This window comes from Haliaeetus albicilla, chromosome 1 (assembly GCF_947461875.1).
Source record: "Haliaeetus albicilla chromosome 1, bHalAlb1.1, whole genome shotgun sequence".
Taxonomy (NCBI): Eukaryota; Metazoa; Chordata; class Aves; order Accipitriformes; family Accipitridae; genus Haliaeetus; species Haliaeetus albicilla.
The window spans coordinates 35,012,651-35,032,711 of NC_091483.1; the positions used below are offsets into that span (position 1 = coordinate 35,012,651).

A 20,061-nucleotide genomic window follows, 5' to 3' on the forward strand; every position below is an offset into this window, starting at 1 on the left:
CTTCTTCCTGCCATACCTGCAGATGGAGATCTTGATCTTAAATTTTTGGCTGCTAATCTTGTGAGCTGGGTCAGAACCTGTGCTGGGCTCTGAAACTCAAGCTTGTAATTTCTTTTTCACCCCTTGGATATAATCAAGTTTCTCAGCTCCAGCCAGGCCATATTCTGCCAGTGATGAACTTTTGGTTAGATACTGTGGTTTGCACGTGCAGAGCTGATATAGGTAATTAGAAAATTACCCAGAATAAAACACCTGCTCCACTTTGCTGGACTGGTTCTTCCTGGGTTCGGAGGAGTAACAAGCAATAAACCCGTATGAGAGCCACTAACCTCAGCAGATCTGGCTTAGATCTCACACAGGGAACAAATTTAATACGTAAGCAAATACAGTGTCACAAAGTCATGTCTCAGAGCAGAGCTTTGACTTTAAACTGCTTTAACTTTAAATCAGCAGAAAAGCAATTTAAGATTAGGGAAGAGAAATGGAAGGGAAGGGGAGGCTATGGAATAAAGAGAAAATTGCTTCCAAGGATTCACATAGCTTTGAAGCACAAACAATAGGACAAAATTCATGTTGACATTGCAGAAAATAGCACAGTTAACTTGCATTGGATGGGTCAGAGTTTGTATTGCTGCCTGAAGGTACTGGGAAGAGGCAGGCACTTGGTATATCTAGTTCAGGTTACACGTTAGCGTGAGGTCAGCAAGCCTTTGGTGAGAATACAGGAAGCTGAAAAGTAGCTCATCACCAAAATGTTTTGTCCAGGGTGAACTTCTGGTCTCAAAGAGAGTGACACCCAAAAATACACTTTCATCTCAGTCGGTTTGGCCTTGGGTTCAAAACCAGAGGTACAAACGTGCTTCCTCAGATGATACTTTCCTTCAGCACATGGGTCAGCCAAGCTTCGGTGTGGGTGTTTGCCTCTGGCTCCGTGATCCCAGGTGGGCTGCCGGCACCTCTGCCCTTGCCTCCTGGCTGCTGTGTGGGTGGCGCAGCAGAAGATGAAGGAATGGTCTGTGGATGTAGCAAAGAGAGATGAACGTGGTGCAGCCCAGAAGGCCCATGCCAGGTGCAGGGTCTTGCTTAGTGGTTGTCTCCAACACATCAGCATTGTAGAGGGGAAGCCAGAAGCAGGGAGACCCCCAGGGTCCCATTTGCCACATGGAGTGTTGGTACGTGAACACCAGGCCTTTGTGCTGTGGGTCTTTCTGTTCACTCTTCGTCCCCTGTTTTCACTGAGTGGATGCTGAGGTGGTTTTCCAGCTCTCCAGGGGAGGAGTAATAATTTCCATGTAGGCCACTGTGCTGGGAGTGCGTGCTTAGCGCTGACTGACTGCTTCCATCTCTTCTGGGAGTGCTCTAGGCTGGCTGCGCAGAACATGTGAAGAAAGCAATTCCAGGAAAATCAGTCATCATCAGAGGAAGATACTCACAAAACTACATCTTGGCAAACTAACTGAAGCAGGGAGGGCTGCCTGGCAGGTTAGCCATGCAGTGCTAAGAAGAGAGCTACAGTCTGGCCAACTCTACAGCCCAAGGGAGCAGGAGCAGTCAAACAATGGAGCTTTTGCTAACTCTGTGGTGTGGGGCCTGTGGCACCAAGTTGAGGAGAGGTCTGTGAGCCACAATGGAGAAAACAGAAACTGTCCCAAATCTGCTGAATAAGGAAATGCCATCCCAACCATTTAGAAAAGAAAAAAAGAATGAGAAAAGAAATTGGAAGTGCTTTCAAAGTAGCACAATGCCAGAGAAAGCCAGTCCAGAAAGGTCCCAAAGATCTAATTATAGCCTGCAATCAATGCTGCTCTTATCTGTGCTGCTAATGAGCATACACGAGGCGAGCAGTTTTGCTGCTCCAGGGCTTCTTGCACTAGAAAGAGCAGCTTGGTAATAACTAGCCGCCTTGCTTGATTAGGGCTCGCTTTGCCTTCTCCCAGTTTCCCAGCCGCCGGTGTGTGCCCTCCAGAGATGTGGGAGCTGTAGCTGAGGCTGTGCAGGACAGGGTAACCAGGTCAAAGCATCAGGGAGGCTCTGGCAGATGCACATGTGGCTCCATTACTGGCACACAGAGAGCCAGATGATGAGGGGCAGGCCTCCCAAGAGGTGGAAAATGCCATCTTTCAGGATGTGCAAGAACCCCAAATCCCCAGAAACTAATTGCATGGTGGAAGAACCCCTTTCAAGTGCCAGGTTATGTCCGACAGCTTCTTCGTGCAAAGAAAAAGCAATGATTGCCCTTCTTCTTCAGGGGATGAAGAGCAGAGAATGGGGGCCAGCACCTCTGTGTTACCAAGTCAGCTGTTAAAGTGCATAGCAAAGTGTTTTCTGGCATGGGCTATGACAAGCAACTGCTTCTCCTTTCCATGCTCAACAAAGAATAGATCCTGTATCTGGTCCAGACAACACCTGCCAAGTAGAAGGAAAGGCTGCTGCCACCGTGGAGGAGTTGCCTTCATGCACAGATGGGGAGGCCAGAGGCGGTTCTCCGGCATGTTTTTTTCTAGCATTTATTTTTTCCAAACAAACAAAGCACAAGCTCTGTCTTGGCCTTGGAGGCCTTGCAGCCTTTCACTAGGTAGTGCAGAAAAGTAGGCACTGGCTGCAGTGAAAATAATGACCAGACCTGGGAAAGTCCCTGGGACCAGAAGAGGAGGGACTTCTGTGCTGGGGTCTGACCTCGGAACCAGCCTTGAACTCACTCCAGCTTTGTCAAGCTCACTCCTCTCAGAAAGCATCCTAGAAGCATATGGTCTCAATTTTCACGTGGTTCGTGACATTTCTTCCCTGCATCGCCTGAGAAAGCTATTTGGATGATTATTCATCCCCACAGTTCAGTAATTGCACCAGTTTGGAGTGGTCTGGGTCCCTGGGGCCGTATTTACAGCTTGGTCTGCTGGGCCATGGAGCCACTCCATACCAAACAGTTGATCCTCTGAGAAGGGATCACTCTCTCCAATCCATGGAAATGTTTGAGTTCTGGAGATTTCCCCAGGGTTCAGATTTGCCAGTCTTTTCTTTTCTCAGGGTCTATACTGCAGCTGGGAACTCCCCTTGGTCACTGCTCACCCATTCCTCTTGCTGGGTCATCTGCACCTTGGAAAAATCTGGCTACTGATTCAGGTTCAGATTAGTTCGAGGCTCCTAGTTGTTCTCACTGCCCCCTTGGTGCAAGATGCTATAAATTGCATCCGCTCTTTTCATGTAAAACCATAGCCAAACTTCTTCCTTCTTCACATTGTTAAGGAAACAAAGGCAATCCATGGCTGGAATTTGGAAAGGGAGAAGCAGCCAAGCACGAACACAAGCAGCAGAGCTGAAAAGCAACGTCAGAGCTGAAAATACAGCTCCAAGCTAGCTTATGACCTCCCGTGTATTTCGGAAGAAAAGACCCTTTGCTTTGTTTGGCTCCAGCTAGAGCTGGGTGGAGCCTTATTTAGGGTAAGAGTTGTACACAACTGGCTCACAAGTCTTTCTGCTTGCAGCTGATCCTGGAAGTGTATTCTCTCAAGTAGGCACATTGAGTGTCAGAAACACAAATTCTCTGAGGGTGGAGCTGCAGGGTCCTGCCAGATGGGCACTTTTTCCAGACTCAGGCAGATCTCTCATTTTGTTAATTAGAAAGCTGAACTAAAGCCTTCTTTCTCCCTTACTCTTCCTAGCCCTGATGGGGGAAGATGCCTGTCATCGCTGGGGGGGCTTTGCTGTAAGGAGCTGGCTGATGGCAAGAAAAGACGAATAACTGAATGTGCTGCGCCAGAATGCCGTCCTGTCTCCATTCAGTAAAGGCACTACTGAGACGGAGAAGCCCAAGAGGATCGGTCAGGACTGACCTGCAGCCCAGTCCCAGCCCCATGAAAAGCATGGCTGAAGTTGACAGGTAGCTTAGGGGTGTTCAAAGGAGCTACACCTTCTGCAGTGTGGCTGTGCAACTGCAATGTCTGGGGATCTAAGCAGTGCTTTAATGCTGAGCCTGAATTTAGCTGGATTAAGGCAGACAGAACCTGAGAGCCTGTGCTGGCTCAGCTTAGCGCGGTGTGCAGGCATGCTGGCACTCTTTCATTCCAGACATTCATCCGTGAGGCAGGATTTTTCCCAAGCTGACACACTCCAGCTGCAGATTCGATGGACTTAGCCCTTCCAGCGCACAGCAGGCAAGAGGAATGAGTGTTTCTGATGCCTAATTGTGTAATCCAGCACAAGAGACTTGTCCCAGGCCCTACAACGTGAGACCACATTATCCAGTCCACAACAGGGGTCAGAGATATCCTGGCCCTGCCACCTCCACAGGACTTGGGCTCCTCTGTCTCCTCAGTAGGAGTGTAGCCCATCCTGTAGCCTTACACATGGTATTTAGCTTCAGTGAGATGACCTGGAGCCATGGCTTCGCACATCCTGTTGTTTTGTTTGGGAAGGGGGGTTACATGGTTATTTGGAGGTTGATTAATGAATTTGGCCACCTCCAGTGTGACACCCACAAGTCAGCCTAGCAAGCCATCTTTATAAGTAGGGCTATTTTGCCAGTTCTGGCTGGTGCTGCTGCTGGACCAGGGGGAGACCATATGCGAATCACACCACTCGATTCAGCATGCTTTCTGAGACACATCCTACAAGACAGCAACAAGACAAGTTACAACAAGCACTCAGAAATAATGCCTGGTCTAATAGACATTCGCAGGTGAATAATCCAGGCTGCAGGCAAGTGAAGGACTGGCTCTACCAAGTAGCATGGGGACCAGCACAAGACCTGCTTCAGAGGATGTGCACAACATGAAGCACACCAACCTGAATAACTTTAGCACTGCTCTCTGTCTGTCAGTGGTTCTGCCTGCCTACTGGGAGGTATGTCAATGCTCTGCTCTTGGGACACTCTTGAAGAGGAGCAGACAGTGTTGCTCCTGCATTACCTGAGACCTGATCTGGCAGAGAAGGGGACGGGCAGGCTTGGGGGACCACTGCTCAGCTGCTGGCAGGTACCATGGTAGCAAGAGACATTGTCGTGGTTTAACTCCAGCCAGCAACTAAGCACCACGCAGCCGCTCACTCACTCCCCCCCATCCAGTGGGATGGGGGAGAAAATCAGGAAAAGAAGTAAAACTCCTGGGTTGAGATAAGAACGATTTAATAGAACAGAAAAGAAGAAACTAATAATGATAATGATAACACTAATAAAATGACAACAGTAGTAATAAAAGGATTGAAATGTACAAATGATGCACAGGGCAATTGCTCACCACCTGCCGACTGACACCCAGTTAGTCCCCGAGCGGCGAAAACCTGCCCCCCACTTCCCAGTTCCTAAACTAGATGGGACGTCACATGGTATGGAATACACTGTTGGCCAGTTTGGGTCAGGTGCCCTGGCTGGGCATGAGAAGCTGAAAAATCCTTGACTGTAGTCTAAACACTACTGAGCAACAGCTGAAAACATCAGTGTTATCAACATTCTTCACATACTGAACTCAAAACATAGCACTGTACCAGCTACTAGGAAGACAGCTAACTCTATCCCAGCTGAAACCAGGACATTTCAGACATGCATGACCAGATCTCATGTAACCAGCTGGTTCCCCCCCCCCATCCTTAAAAAAGCACGCTGTATTTTTAATGTAAGCTCAATAACTGGTCGTCAGTATGAATTTCTGTGCCTTCCCTGTGTGTCTTCCGCATGCATAAGCATGGGCTTTGGCGTCCTCGGCAAGGGGTGAGGAAGTGGGTATGGGCTGTCCTCTGCCAGGCCACCTCTGTGCTCCATGGCCATGTGGGCCAACAGGTGCCGAAGGAGCTGAACACCAGGGTCCTGTCCCCCATCCTGAGAAATTGCTCCAGGAAGAGGAGAGGAGAGGCAAGGGGCAAAGGTGGCTGGAGTGGCCAGTGTCCTGCTTCCCCATCCAGTCACCTTAAGGCCATGGGTGGACTTTTCCCAGCACAGCTGAGTTGCTCCATGTTGCCAGTGCGCCAGAGGATGATGGCCAATGCAAGCTGCTGGTCCCCTCACCCAGGGCACAACTGCATCCTACAGGCATTACTGTGGCCAAGACAAGGCCCTTGGAGATCTTCTTTCCTTGCTAGCAGATATTGCTCTGATTTCAGAGGGAGATGACTCTGCTTTCCTTTTCAAAGTGATCCTGAGTTGCCAGCTGGAGCCATTTCACATGGTGCCCAGCCCCAAAGACAGCCTTGGGCTCTGCGGGTCCTAAGCACCCTGAGACTGCCATGGGTTTCCCAGGTCTCAGAGCAGGCCAGCAAGTCATGTGTGCAGTGCCTGTATTTGTTGAGGTAAGTGGTTAAACACTAAATCCAGTTTGATGTAGGTGAGTAATGACAAAAGCTTTTTGTACCAAACTGTTAATAAATACTCAATTTCTCAATTTTAGACTAAAACAGGATACCTATTAGCAGAAATAACACTCACAAGACAGCTTGCCTGAACAAAAGCTGTGTTTCCTTGCAGTAACACCAAAACTAAAAAAAGGAAAAATGACTAAAATGCTCAGTCATCCTGCTATTAACTCTTAGTGAGTGCATCCCTGCTGGCTTTATGGCTCACTGTTTACCAGCACTGGGCTGTTATTGCAGGGCATTTAGAAGCACTGAAAGATTTGTGTGTAGATTCATTGGTTGTCTAAGAAATCTTGTTGACTACCAACTTAAAAGTTAGTACATGTCTGCTATAATTACTTGCATGGCTGTAAAGCATTCTAGTGATAATTGTTCTGGTCTCTGAAGTAAAGTTCTTCTCCTGCAGAAGCCACCATGGAGGAGTGGAGGGTTCGATGGATTTATTTATTTTTAGTTTGCCTCCTATTGTGAGTTGATGTGCTTGGAGACAGCTTCTTGGAGAAAGTAAAGCTGGGCTGTGACAGTCCTCAGCCCAAGAGGAAGACCCGTGCCAACATGTCTTACCCCAGTGACCAAGTGTGCTGTGGAATGAGGGGTGGAAGGTGCCACTCTGGGTCTTTGTCACCACATCACCTACAGCTACCCTGAGCCCTGGCTTGCAACATTATCAAGAACACGTTCAGCTGAGCTCATAGATTAATAAACACTCTGCATTTCTGATGGTCTCCCAGATGCCAATAAGCACAGCAAGTAGGAAAATGCAGGAGAAGCAACACCTGCCAGGTGTCCAGGGGAACAATGTGTGAAAGGGGAACAGTCATAAAACCCTGAGTGGGGCTGGAGAGGACTATTATATTTCTTCTTATAAAAGTGCCTGTCTCCATAGTGCTGGAGTGTCACCACACAAACACTGAGGAATTACATTCTTGCTGATAATGCTCCAGTTTTGTTCTGGCAGGGACCATAAAGATGGAAAGCAGGCACAGGAGATCATGAGTTCCCTACTGCTGAGTATTGAGTGCTGGGAAGGAAACTGGGGTCTAGTTTGCTCAGATTGACCTTTATGGGTGTCATTGGAAGGTGGGCTGTAAGTCAGTTTAGGGCTTGAGCTCTTGGCAGCAGGGTTTTCCAGCAACTGTATTGGGAGTATGGTTCTGCCCTTTACTGCAGGAGGCCTTGGTATAGCAAGTACCTTGCTATATGCAAATAGCAGCTGCTCCGCTGCCCCAGACTACACATGGGTTAGGACTTGCTAGCCCTGAAATATTTTTGTCCTGTGGCCACTTACCTTATCCCCTCACATCCATATGTCCTGAATCTGGCCAGGAGCTGGAACAAACAGGGTGCTTTTGCAAGGCTGCAATGTTGCTCAGAGCTTCTTTGATTGCTGAGGACCATGTCTTTTCCCCAGGAGAGCAGGGCAGCCCTGGGACAGGGCACAGAGTTGTGGTGGCATCTCCACTGAGGTCATCATCATTCACACGGATGAAGCCTTGAGTGTCCTCAGCTAGCTGTGATAGTGGTCCTGCTTGGAGCAGACATCTAGAGATCTCTTCCCACTTGAACCTGTCTAGGATTCATTAAATATAAAGACATCATCATAGTCTCAAGAAGGCTCACACACCAGAAATAGCTTGAAGCTATAAAAGCATTTACAGAGATATCCTGAATATTTCACCCTCTTCTTATGCTCTTTTGAGCACAATTCTCCTGGGTTATGAAGTCTGAGCCTTCCCTCCCCCCTGAGACCACATAGCAGCATTGGAGCAGAGAGAAGACCTGTGACTAATGTATCGGCTGGAAGGGCTTGCCCGTTTCCCGGTTCCAGGAGCCAAAGTACTTAACTTGGTGACTGCTCTGACTTATCTGTACCAAAGGAACATGCCAGCTGCAATTATTTTTCAGCAAAGGCACCATTTTTCTTTTTTTAAGCCTTGTGTAAATGTCAATAACAAGTCTTTAAAGACAGCTAACTGCCTGGCACGGTACCCCTCCAAGGGGGAGGATAAAGACAGGCTAGGCAGCTTCTCTGGCTGCAGCGTGGCAGAACCTTGCTGGGCCAGAGCAGCTGGTTTGAAGCTTAGCTCCATCAAAAAGAGACAAGGACATAAATATGTTTTATTGCAATAGTTTAGAGCCTGCCGAAATGCCCAGTAGGAGCAAGTCTGTGGAAATACCAGGGGAGTTTGGGAGCATCGCAACCCAGCCGCATGCTGCTGGCTTTATGGCAAAGCTCTGTGCTTGGCACAGCCTCCTCCCACTGCACACAAGTGACCTTCCTGCCCCCAGACCACACACAAGCTTGCGGAAGACATTGTGAAACCAAGCTCATGCTTGAGTTTCGTGATGGTTACGCTAGCAGTGGTGGTAACAGCATCATGGTGTATAAGAGAGAAGAGAAAAGGGGAATGCCCTGCTGTAGAGCATGAGGGAGATGCTACAGAGGAACAGGAAGCCCCATGGTACGTGTCAAAAAGAAAGCACCACTTATCCTTTGCCTTGTGGACAAGAGACATGACCCCAAAGACCCAGTTTCTTAGTGAGGCTCATTTGCTGACCGTTTGTGGAGGGGAAACCAAAGAAGAAATGCTGACTGCTGCCAGGAAATGATGCACTTGGTCTTCCTCCCCTCTTATGCTACTGCTGCCCTCTGTTAGCAAGGCAAACACATCTTCCACGGGTCACTCTCCACTTCGAGCGCCTGCAAAAGCTACGTTTAACACCAAAGAAAAATTTGCTCCAGCAGCAAATCCACTATCTGGATGCATTTATACTCGCATGGTTTGGCAGAGACATTTTTCCTACCCTCTGCATCTTACCCTGCTGTGGGCAGTTTTTCACCTGAGCAATCCCCATGCTGAGTCTAGCCTCGCAAACATCTAAAGCAAGAATATGGAGTGCTCATACAGCATCTGTACAGAGACACAGACAGACGGCAGGCTGAACTGTCCTCGTTGGCTTTGAAAGCAGTCAGCTTCTCTTGGATTTCCTACATTTTTGCTCATCACCTCCTCACTTTCAGGATCGTGTGTCTTTTAGCTGTAGCTCTGCTCGCACTGTTGTCTGGTGCTCAGTTAGCAACAGAGCCTCACTTTCTGATTAAGCAGGGCCATGAGCTAAGCATATCTTGAAACATGAACTCAAGGCCCTTCTTCAATACATGAGCAGCCTCAAAGAGAACTTTTTCAGCCTGTCACCAGCCCTGCTCTGCAAGCTGGACAAGGCTAGGGACAACTCTGGAAGTCCATATTCCGCAGCAAGGACCTTCTTAGAAAGCATGAGAATGGGAAGAGAGCAGCAAACTCACCTGTGCTCTTCCTGGGATGCTTGGATCTACTTTTAACAAACTTCTTATACAGTTTTGACCCTGTTCTGCCAGGATGCAGGTGCAGAGAGCCCATACCCTGCCTTTTTCACTGCGTCCAGGACTTGCAATCCAGTATGCTCTAGATGAGGGTGCTGTGGTGGCAGTGGTTCAGCAGAGCTGCTCCCCTGTAAGACAGCATCCCTGGGCCAGTGGGCGATTGTGCTTGGCAAAGGGAGTTGGATATGGACCAGGGGAACACCTGCCCCCCTCCCCTTTACAGAGCTGTCCGTGGAGCACAGACTTGGCAAACCTGAACCTCCAAACACCTCAGCTGAGATCAACATGATATCCCAGCTTAATTATCTCTGCCAAGAGGTGGCACTGAAAACCCTCAGGATACAGAGGCTTGGGAACCTCAGAGCAAAGCCTAAGGGGGTGGGGAATGCCAGGAGCACTCTAAGAAATCTTTGTATATTAAACAGCAAGCACACAATCACACCTGCCACCAAGGGCTTTATGAATGCAGTAACTGCAGTGTATGTATCCTCTAGCAAGTAACACCTGGGCATTAGGAGAGAAACCCAAGAGCTCTCTTGGCCCTTCTAATGCTTGCACATCTCAGCAGCCCCAGATGTCAGCAGGCATAGCTTGGACTTCCTTATCTCGCAAACAGAAACCGTCATCACATGGGGTTTTTGGCCACAAAACTGTTACAGGAAATGGCTGACTGCAGTTGTCTCACTCATGAGCTTGGGCCGGTGTTCGGATGTGAAAGTAGCCACGGCCAAGCCACCCGAATCACCTGGGGATGTGCTGGGGCAGGGGGAGGAGCACAAATAGCTTTTAAAAATATTTATTTTTTTTCCCCTGCAACCAGAAAAACAATCAGATGGCCTTTTAAAAGAGGTCTGTGTTGTATGTTTGATTAAAAGAAGAACAGTAGTAAAATATATATATATCTCTGAAGCATTTTTAATGGTGCTTAACAGCTGTTGGTTAGATGTGGCACTGACAGAATTTGGGGAGAAAAGGGAGTGGCAAATGGTTGCCGAGAAAGGGAAGCCCTTTGCCTTATACTACTTCTCATGGCATAACTGCTGTCAGGCAGGGGATTACACGCAGGGTTTCTCTCCTACCCACCTGCATGTGAAAAATCACACACACATAAATTTTCACCCCCCTCAGCCTGTGCTGTTCCCTTTCCCAGGACCCCAGCACTCCTACTGCAGAGGAGCTCTCAGCTGCCTTTGGGCAGATCTGCCACCCCTGGAAGAATCCCACTACAAAGACAACGCCAGAAGGGCCTCTGGGCACAAACAGCAGTGGGTGACAGCCAACGCAGGCTCCCCTGAGCCACAGGGGAGGAAAACATCACAGACCAGCAAGAAACACCATGCAATACTCTTTTCCCGGGTGCATGCAAATTCCATACTCCTCTGTAAAGGGGAGCAGCTTCACCACTTGGTGGAAGAGCTCACACTCCACTGGGTCAGCACCCTTGGTTTTGTGATGCAAAGACTGGGGGAGGAAGCTGAGAAACCAAAAGCTTTACCTTACCCAGCTGCTGCTGAAAGCAAAACACCCTGGAAAGATAGTTCATCTTCTGAAAGCAAGAGACTCAGAAATAGCCACAGTCAGAAGGTGCTCAGTTTTATTTCTGTATAGAGCAAGGGCTAAGCTCACACTCTGTAAGGCTTTGTAGCAGGATAGGAAGTACTGCCTGCATAGTCCCTCAAGCCAGCCTACACCAAGACTGTATGTGCTTTCCCCCCCCCCCCTCCCCCCAGCTTGCTTTCTTCTCTTGTCTGTAAGTGGCAAAAGCCACCCAACTCAGAGGTTGACTGTTTGAAATGCAACACTTCCAGGGCATCACCAAGACCTCATCTTTGTGGTGAAAGCCAGGTCACATCCTGCAACTAGCCCTGGCTAGCATTTACACTAGAGTTGTTCCCTCTCTGTAAAGGGGCACCTTTCCTGCCAGTGCTTCTTATTGCAGTGACAACAGGAAAAATTAGTCTGAGGTGAAGGGTCTAACTTTCACTTGATCCTGGTATTAGAAAAGAGCCTGACCCTCCTACTGCAACAGCTCTCCTTGTATCCATCGCACCCCAGTACCCAGGCAGAGAGAAAGCATTGATCCCAGATCAAGCCAGGTAGGGGTAAGGACTGAGCCTGACCTGAAACAAATGCAGAAAAACCTGAAAAGGCTGTTTCTGGCACTGCAAGCAGGGAAAGAGTAAAGAGCAGCTCAGGAACACAGTGGTTAGTGGGGAAACTTAAGCACAAAGGCAAGGGCCTGGCTCCTCTGCTCCTTCCCACAGCTGCAGAGGCTCTGGAAGCATTTGTGTTGGCAGGAAGGCAGCAGAAATAGGCAGCTCTTTCCTGTGGCAGGCAGCAGAGTCCACTGCGGATGTGTGCTCCTCCCTGCCAATGGCCACTTGCAGGAAGCTGGTCCTGTGTCCAAATCACCTCCCCAGCCCCATGGGTGTTTAAATAAGACGACGATACACAGCCAACATTTTGTTCCACCTTTATTTTAACAATCAGATAAAAACAGGACTATAGTTTTAAAAGAGTCATTACATGGAAATTATAAAGTGCATTTTCCACTTGAATGTTGTGTACAAAAATATCTTTTAAAAAACAAACATGCAAAACAACCCACAAGGCACTTCCAGGCCTAGAGCGAGGAGAGCAACTCCTTGCTACTACGTTCACATTGGCAATGGAAAAAGGGAAAAAGGGAAAGGCCACAAGTAATATTTTTAAACCACTATTGGTCAAATAGTCAGTTCCCAGCCTAGCTTTTACTTATGGCATTGCTCTTCTAGCTTATATTTCACATTCCTCCCTAAGCACACCCCATCCACAGCCTGAAAATGAACAGGCCCATAAGGAGATACCACCATCCACAGCACCCCAGACACATGCCTTGTTTCAGCCCACAAACAGCTCTCCGTAGGCATGACAGCATGCCAGGAGAACATGACTTTTCTACAGTCAGTGTCTTATAGCATTAACACCATACACTAAAAAAAAAGAAAGGAAAAAAAAAAGATCAGTGTCACTCAGACTTGCTTTAAGTTTAAAACCAGGTTCAAGCCAAGCTAGGCAACAGTCCCTTCAAGAGATACCAGATGCAGGTTATAAGAGCTGGCTTGGGAAGGTGTTTGAACAGAGGAACCAAGCCTGATGAGTTCTGGGCTAGCAAGTAGATTTACCACCTCAACTAAGTGATCAAGCATAGTGATGACATGCATCGGTGTTGGGTTTTGAAAAAGCAGCAGTTGAAGGCTAGCTCTTGTCCCTTTCGGCATCCAACAGTGATCATCTAGGTTAGGGTAAAACAGCTTGTAAGTATTATATACAGTAGTCTCCAGAATTAAAAGCTAGGTTTAAAAAGTTAAGTAGTCTAGCCCATTGCTTCTCTCCAGCCCATCCATAGGCTATTATAGGCACCCAAAAAACTATATAAAGCTTATACACTAGAAAAAAAGATTCCCTTGACCTCTGTTTCTACAAACTATTCAGCACTCTCCCTTTGAGCTGAAGGATGAAGTTATTCTGCTCAACTAGCACACAAGAAGCTTTGTGAGGCTGTTTGGCACTGCACAAGCTGGCCACCTCACCTCAGCACAGGCCCAGAAGACAAGCCCCCTCTTTGAAGATAGGGACGGCTCACATCCGTGATTTGTTTCACATCCAGGGGCAGCGTCAGGATAACCCCACATCTCACATTCCTCACAGTTAGTTCTTTGCCCAGGTGGTGTGAGCCACTTCTTACAGACACAGAGATGCAAAGTTTGGGCATTTACAAGTCGGAATGGCAGCTACTGCTACAACAGTTAGGGAAGCCCAGCATGTTGATATTAATCCAGTATAGCCACAGCATCCTCACATGTGAGCAGTGCCATGCCACTAGCTGCCAAGCAGTCCGTGGCACAGAATAACAAACCATTAGGAGATCTTTTTTAAAAGCAACATCATTTCCAAAGCCTGTTTATCCCAACACATTGCTGGGATTGCATGTACCACCCCTTTCTCAGTCAAGGCACTTCCACCACAGTAGGTACACAACAGTCACTTTCTTATAACAGGACACAGCATAGAGTAGCCATGTGGTCCATTTGTGTTTAGCTCCTGCAACACCTGAGCACAGCCTCCTGCACAGGACTGTGGGCCCCAGCTGGACAAAACCCTGTTTTACAGTCCACAGGAGGAAGAACTGCATTTTCAGTGCCCAGCACGACCAACAGCTGACTTCATATGTCCATCACAGGGGAAAAGCATCATCAATCACTTGTGATAAAAGAAACAGGAGGGTTTTGAAGGCAGCAGTCAAGGCTGTCAACCCACAGCAGTGTTACAAGCACCACACAGCTAATCTCTATTTTTGGTAACACCAAGGGTATAATGAGAGTTTTTCAAGATCAGCTGATAAAACAACTGGTGACTAAGCATATCAGATCCTCTCCCACAGGCACATACATCTCCTAATATGGCCAGCTGTAGGGCCACATTTCCTGTTATCACAGTTGCATTTTCATTTCCAATACACCCTTTCTGCCTCCAGTAGGAAGGACCTCACACTACAAGGACACATGCAAGGAGAGGGCTCTGTTACCCGCAAGCTGACCATTCTACTACCTGACAGGCACAGGCCAGCTTTGCAAGGAGAACCCTGCAGCTGAAGTACAGCCCACTAAAAACATAATACTAGAACATATTTTGAAAAAAGCCTTTTAACACTAGGCAAGCAATACAAACCAGCCACCACTACATAGCTTGGACAGACAAGATAAGCACGGTAGTGTTTCCCTGGAGACTAGCAGCTTTATAGAAGAGGAAGGAGTAGCAGCACTTAAGAGATATATGAGCAACAGCTCCTGGTCCTTTGAGCATCTGGAGAACCAGTTATCTGAGCTGAGGCAGGGAAGGCTGCCCTTTACGCCTGCCAGAGATGCTTCCCTGACTATAAGCCCACTGCCAGCAGAGCACATCTGGTTTTGCCGGGAGGCTTATGCAGAGCTACAGGGATCCGTACTTCTTCCACCTTTCCGTACACCTCGTGTTCAGACCAGCTTCCAGGCCTGCAGACACACCAGCAACAGTTAGTCAATCAGGACTTTGTCCTTCAGTCAATAGTAAGGCCCTAGCTTCTCATAGCCCGAATAGCTGGGCCACTCAGGAAAGAGGCCGTAGGAGCACCGAGGGCTCCCAAACTGGTCAAAGGCACTGCCAAACTCAGGGCCCTGTGGGGGGTGGACAGCTTCTTGGGCAGACTTCAGTTCTGACCGTATGATCCTGTAATTTGTGCCCTTGTTGCTGTCCCAGTACACCTTCCCATTGCACTCAAAGGAGATGGCAAACTCTACTCTTTCATGGGATTGAATTCCCTCAGGCAAGCTGATGTCAAAGGAAAATGTGTCCCAATCTGACCCTCCATACGTATCCTTGACATACTGGCATGGGTAATCTACAAAGTTTTTCCAGGTGTCAAACGTCATCCTGATCTTCACAGTCTTTTCAAAAGCGAGGTTCCTCACCTTCACTGTTCCCACAACAGATCGCTCCTTTAGCATACAGTTTTCAAGGCAGACACAGTCTGCCTGGAGGCGGTTTCTGAAGTCCAGGTAGTCCACAGAGGGCTGAACAAAATCCAGGACAAAGCTGTCCCTCTCCACGGTTGTCAGGCCCACAATGTTGTCTATCAGCTCAGTGATGTTGAAAGGAATATCTAGTGGATCATCAAACTCTGAGAACACCTTCACCATCGTCAAAGCAAAGCCTCTGCTATCTGCAAACGACACCCTCTTCTTCACTTTGTTGTGTGTGAAGGAGTTTGCTGCCTCTTCTGGTCCATTCAGTGTAGTTTTGCTTCTCAGCTGGATGCACGGCCGCAACGGCTTGCTTGGCTTTGGAGCAATTCTGCAGGCACACTTCTCTCTCCGCAAGGGTGAGGAGCATAGGTATAGCTGCATTGCTACATCCACAGCCATTGCTTGTTTGTGAGGAAAATAGTCTAATACTCTGGAAGATGAGAAGAAGGGTTAGTTGATGTTAGAAAAGCATTTTAATATGACTTTTGTCAGACAAATGCTACACCACTTCCCCCCTAGCCATCCCAAAGAAACTTGCTTCCATCAACTCCACAAGTCCCTCATCAAGGTTAATTAAAGGCAGGTACTTGCATGGTGTGATTTACAGACACTGTGAGAAATGTGCTACAGCAGAAGTGGCAGGACCAGAGCCTGTTGTGCCCTTGAACAAGATCTCTTCCAATTGCTACAGGGACAGAGTAACAATTCGAAGACACACGCAGGCACTGCCCTACTAGGCTAGCAATAGCAGGCTCTAGAGCATTTCTGACCCAAAGCAAAACCCATGGCTCAGTCCTGCTGATGTCCACAAAATCAAGAGATTATCAAATTCCAGTGCTACATAAAGCAGTATTCTTGCTGTGCTCTCCTCCCTCCAGGGATGGCTCTCCCCATGGCATCAGATGCTTTTGTAGGAGCAGGGACTCAGTTTGCCACAAGCTGCTGTATGCAACTGACATCACCTTTCATAAACCCCAAGTGTCTGGTATTTTTAGAGGCTAGAAAGCACTTGTTTGGTTGAGCTACATACTTTGCTCATCACTGTCTCCTAGAACTGCTCCATCTAAAGTGGTATTGTAAGGATAGCAACAGTCTGATACAGCAGCAGGGTAGAGACTTAGGCAACATTGCTCAGCACCTACAGAGAAGCCTCTTTCTTCTCTCCACTGCACTTCATAACAGATGTCAGCTCAGACGGCCCAGCAGATTTTACCTCCAACACAGACTTCACACCTCAAGCCTCCACAGCACTTGTGCTGAGCCCCTGGGAAACACCTGTATAGCCACAGGGCTCTGCCAAACACAACTCACCCACTCAAGGTCGACCAAGCCTTCGGAAGCAAGTCTGTCCCCAAAAAGGCACAGGCCATGTGCCCCTCTACCACAGCCTCTCCTCCTCCAGCATCCAGCCCATTCCTCCAGGGATGCAGCACCACCCAACTCTGTGCACCCACTCTAGGGCAGCTCCCACTCAGCACCTTGCCAGATGTAACCCTGGAGATGCCTCTACAGCTAGGCAGCTCCCAAAACATCATACCTATCGCTCCTGGCCTTGCACTGAGGTTAGGCTGGATGCTTTTGGCAGACTCTTTGGCCTGGCTCTGGATAAACTGCTGGACAGATTTATCACACACATCCCCCTTAAGTCAGTTGCATTGCAGCTGACCTTAAACACAGAGTATTCCCTTAATAAAAATCCCCTGTTTGGCTGCAGGCCAGGCTCCAAAGCTGCTCCCACTGTGCAGAGCAGGATGAGCCAGCAGCAGTAGCAGCGGCTGCCGGCCACTTGATGTGGCAGAGCTCCGGCTGCCAAAGCCATGCACAGCCAGCTCTAGTACTTGATTGCTACCCCTGTGCCAAGAAAAAGCAAGAGCTACGCTCTCCAAATTGGTGCTTTAACTCCCCACCCTGCAACAGCAACAGAGCAGCTCTGAGCAGGCTTTCACAGCATCCATTCAGCAAGGGCATCTGTTTATTCAGAGCACATGTGCCAAAGATTGCTTCCCAACACACCCACCAACTAACTCCTTTGGTATCGCCTCCTTCAGCCTCCTTTCAGCTCAAGGGCAGCTGTAGAAGACAGACAGCAGATCCACCTGTCTGCTAACATCATTCTGCTCATCTCTACCTGGTTTTGCTAAGTTTTTATTCACACACACTTTATATAGGTCATTTCCTCCTTTAAATTAAGGCAGCCTTCAATGCTTCTCTCTTACTTGGGCCAATTTCATCCACATAGCATCTTTTCCCAGGGAAATTTATTCAGCTGAATTCCCATAACTGCCGAGACATCAGATTTCTTATTAAGCTTTGGTTACTTCACAATTTTTAGAATGAAAAGGTATGAAATATCCAGCCTGATTTGCATTACTTGGAGCTTTTTTCCAAGCTAAGAACTACAGTAAGAGCTTTTCAGACCCATGATTAGGCTGAGCTCCATGCTTTTACAAACTTTTTCAGCTCATTTGATACCCCAGACATCTCCTTCTGCACTTGAGAGCTTACTGATGCCCAACTCACAGCCCACAGAGGAAGGTTTCCCTTTTGGGGCTAGCGTTGGCTGTCTTGAACGTCAGATGCTTTGAAGGTGGGATCAGGGAAATATTTTTGAGAGCTCACGCAGAAAAGCGAGCTCTAGGAAGCAAGCAGTGCAAGGCAGGCAGCCCTGTGCAGGTACAGGGGCCAATTCCTTTCCCCTTCCTCTCAAGGAGCGAACAGACTAGATTCTGTCTCTGGACATCTTCCCGCAGCTTTACCCTCTCCGGAAGAGGATGTCACCGCTCACTCTTCCCTCCTCCATTTCTAGGAAGGAGATGCAAGACAGAGCAAAGGAATTATTTACACCTACATTTATCAAAACCCTTCGATTGCCTCCATTCTGCTTCCAGCACTGTCTGTAAAGAGATAACCCTCTCGCAGAGGGCTTGACACGCAGCAGCTGCTAAGCCAGAAGTTTTTAGACGTGACACGCTGCTGGAAGAAGTGGCACTCGGGTTTTCTGCCCTCTTCTCCTCTCCGGTTCAGGAAAAGCCGAGCTGTTCCGAGGGCACGGCCCACTTGTCACCGGCACTTACCCGGGGTCCCGGCGATATGTTAGCCCCGCTGCAGCCCGTCCCCTCTGCAACCAAAAGCAGCACTGCAAACCCGGGCCACGACCCACCGCCCGGCCCCGCGGGGGCTCCAGGACACCCTCGGCGAGTCCGGCGGAGGGGCACCCCGCCGCCCCGCTCCCGGCTCACCCGGGGAGCCAAGCCAAGACGGTCCCCGCTCCCCCCGGTAGCGGCACCGTGGTCGGGGAGCGCTGGTACCGCTCCCGCGCACCCGAGGGGGCTGCGACCCCGCACCGGCGGGCACGGCAGGCACCCGGGGAAGCCAAACACCAGCAGCGGAAGGAAGGAAGGAAGGAAGGCGCGAGCCCCACAGGGACCATACCTGGTGCAGTGCATGAGGCCAGCCCCTACACCCCCCCTCGGCTCGCCGCCACAGCCCAGGCAGCGCTGGACCCGGGGCCTTAAGAGCGCCCGCCCGCCCCGCCCCGCCCCGCCCGCCGGGCCAGCCCGCGCCGCAGCCAATGAGCGCGCTCCGAACGCGGCGGGGGGCCAATAGGCCGCCGGGCGCCCGGCACGCGCAGGGCCGGGGGCAGCGGCGGGGCAGCCCGTGGGGGGGGGCAGCGGCGGGGGGCGCCCGGCGGCTCCTGAGGAGCCGGAGGCGGGGGGGGGGAGCGGCAGGGTTTCCCGGGGCCTTCAAACCTGAGGGACCCTCTCCTTTGTGGAGCGATCTTGCTAAGGCAGCCCCCTCCGCCTTTCCCCGAGCAAGCCTGGCTTGCGTCGGCAGAAGGTGGAATCTCCGTGTCAGGCCTTGCATGCTCCCAGTCCCTCTCTGTCCTGCGGCAACGCCTGGCTCCCGTGGCACGGTGCCGTCCCTGCCTCTCTGGGAGGGCAGAGTGGTGCTTCGTGGACGTCGCAAATAAGCAGATGGGGGCTAAACCTACAGGAACGTGTTCTTGAGGCAGAAAAGCCTTTTTGGGGTGCTGATCCTCCTCGGCTGAGCTAGTCCTGGGTGTTTGGGTGCTCAGGGACGAGCGGGGAGGAGGGTCACTCACGCAGCCACGTCTTACGTCCGTGGCTCCGGGCTGGCGCTGGGTAGAAATCTCCAGAGGATTCTCCAAAATCCTCATTCCAGACAATATTTACGGTGTGGAGTGGAAAAAATGACTTTCTCATAGAGGTGACTTAACAGTAGGAAAAAACACCTGCGGGGCCCAGCTGGCCCAGAGGCCCGCCCCACAGGAGTCCCTGTCTGGGCACACATGTGGAGCTGGGAAGGTGTTTCCAACACCCTGAAAACATCTGCCAGGCAAGCTGAGGATCTGTTGTAGACCCCCAGTGCTTTGCGTGGCCAGCTGGGCCACGGGGTCTTCCCAGCTGCCCTCCTGCAGCCGGTCCCCGTCTCTGCCCCCCAGGGCTGCTCCTGAGTCTGCTTCGGCACGGAGCCTGACATCCTCGACGATGCGAAAAGCGTGCACGGAGCTGACTGCCCCGGCAGGGAAGCAGCTTTGGGGACAAATGCTGCCTATCGGGGCAAGCAGTGGAGGCTGTAAAGCCTGCTGCAAGGTGGGGATGGTACATCTACCTTTTCCCCATGGTAATGGTGGGGATAAAAGTATTTGCCTCTTTTCGTGCCACTTCTGGCCTCTTAACTGCACAGCTGCGAGCAATGCTGCTCTCTCACCTCCCTTACAGAGCATAAAAGCAGGACTGAAGTGTCAACATTTGTTTTCAATTAACTTGTGGAAACACATAGAGCTATGGTTAA

The 20,061-nt window shown here is 49.8% G+C and overlaps 1 protein-coding gene across 2 annotated transcripts; it reads right to left on the reverse strand.

Annotated features, from left to right (window-relative positions):
• Nucleotides 1-12,164: 12,164 nt before the first annotated feature.
• On the reverse strand, nt 12,165-18,740 carry PPP1R3B (protein phosphatase 1 regulatory subunit 3B). 2 transcript variants are annotated; one of them, XM_069785042.1, is made up of 2 exons: nt 18,679-18,740; nt 12,165-15,676 (listed from the first exon to the last, which is right to left on the reverse strand). In XM_069785042.1, exons 1-2 carry the CDS (start codon nt 18,690-18,692, stop codon nt 14,785-14,787), a joined length of 906 nt encoding a protein of 301 aa, XP_069641143.1. In that variant the 5' UTR covers nt 18,693-18,740; the 3' UTR covers nt 12,165-14,784. The 2 variants fall into 2 exon arrangements, with proteins under 2 accessions (XP_069641143.1, XP_069641152.1); XM_069785051.1 differs by lacking the exon at nt 18,679-18,740 and adding an exon at nt 18,095-18,627.
• Nucleotides 18,741-20,061: the final 1,321 nt, after the last annotated feature.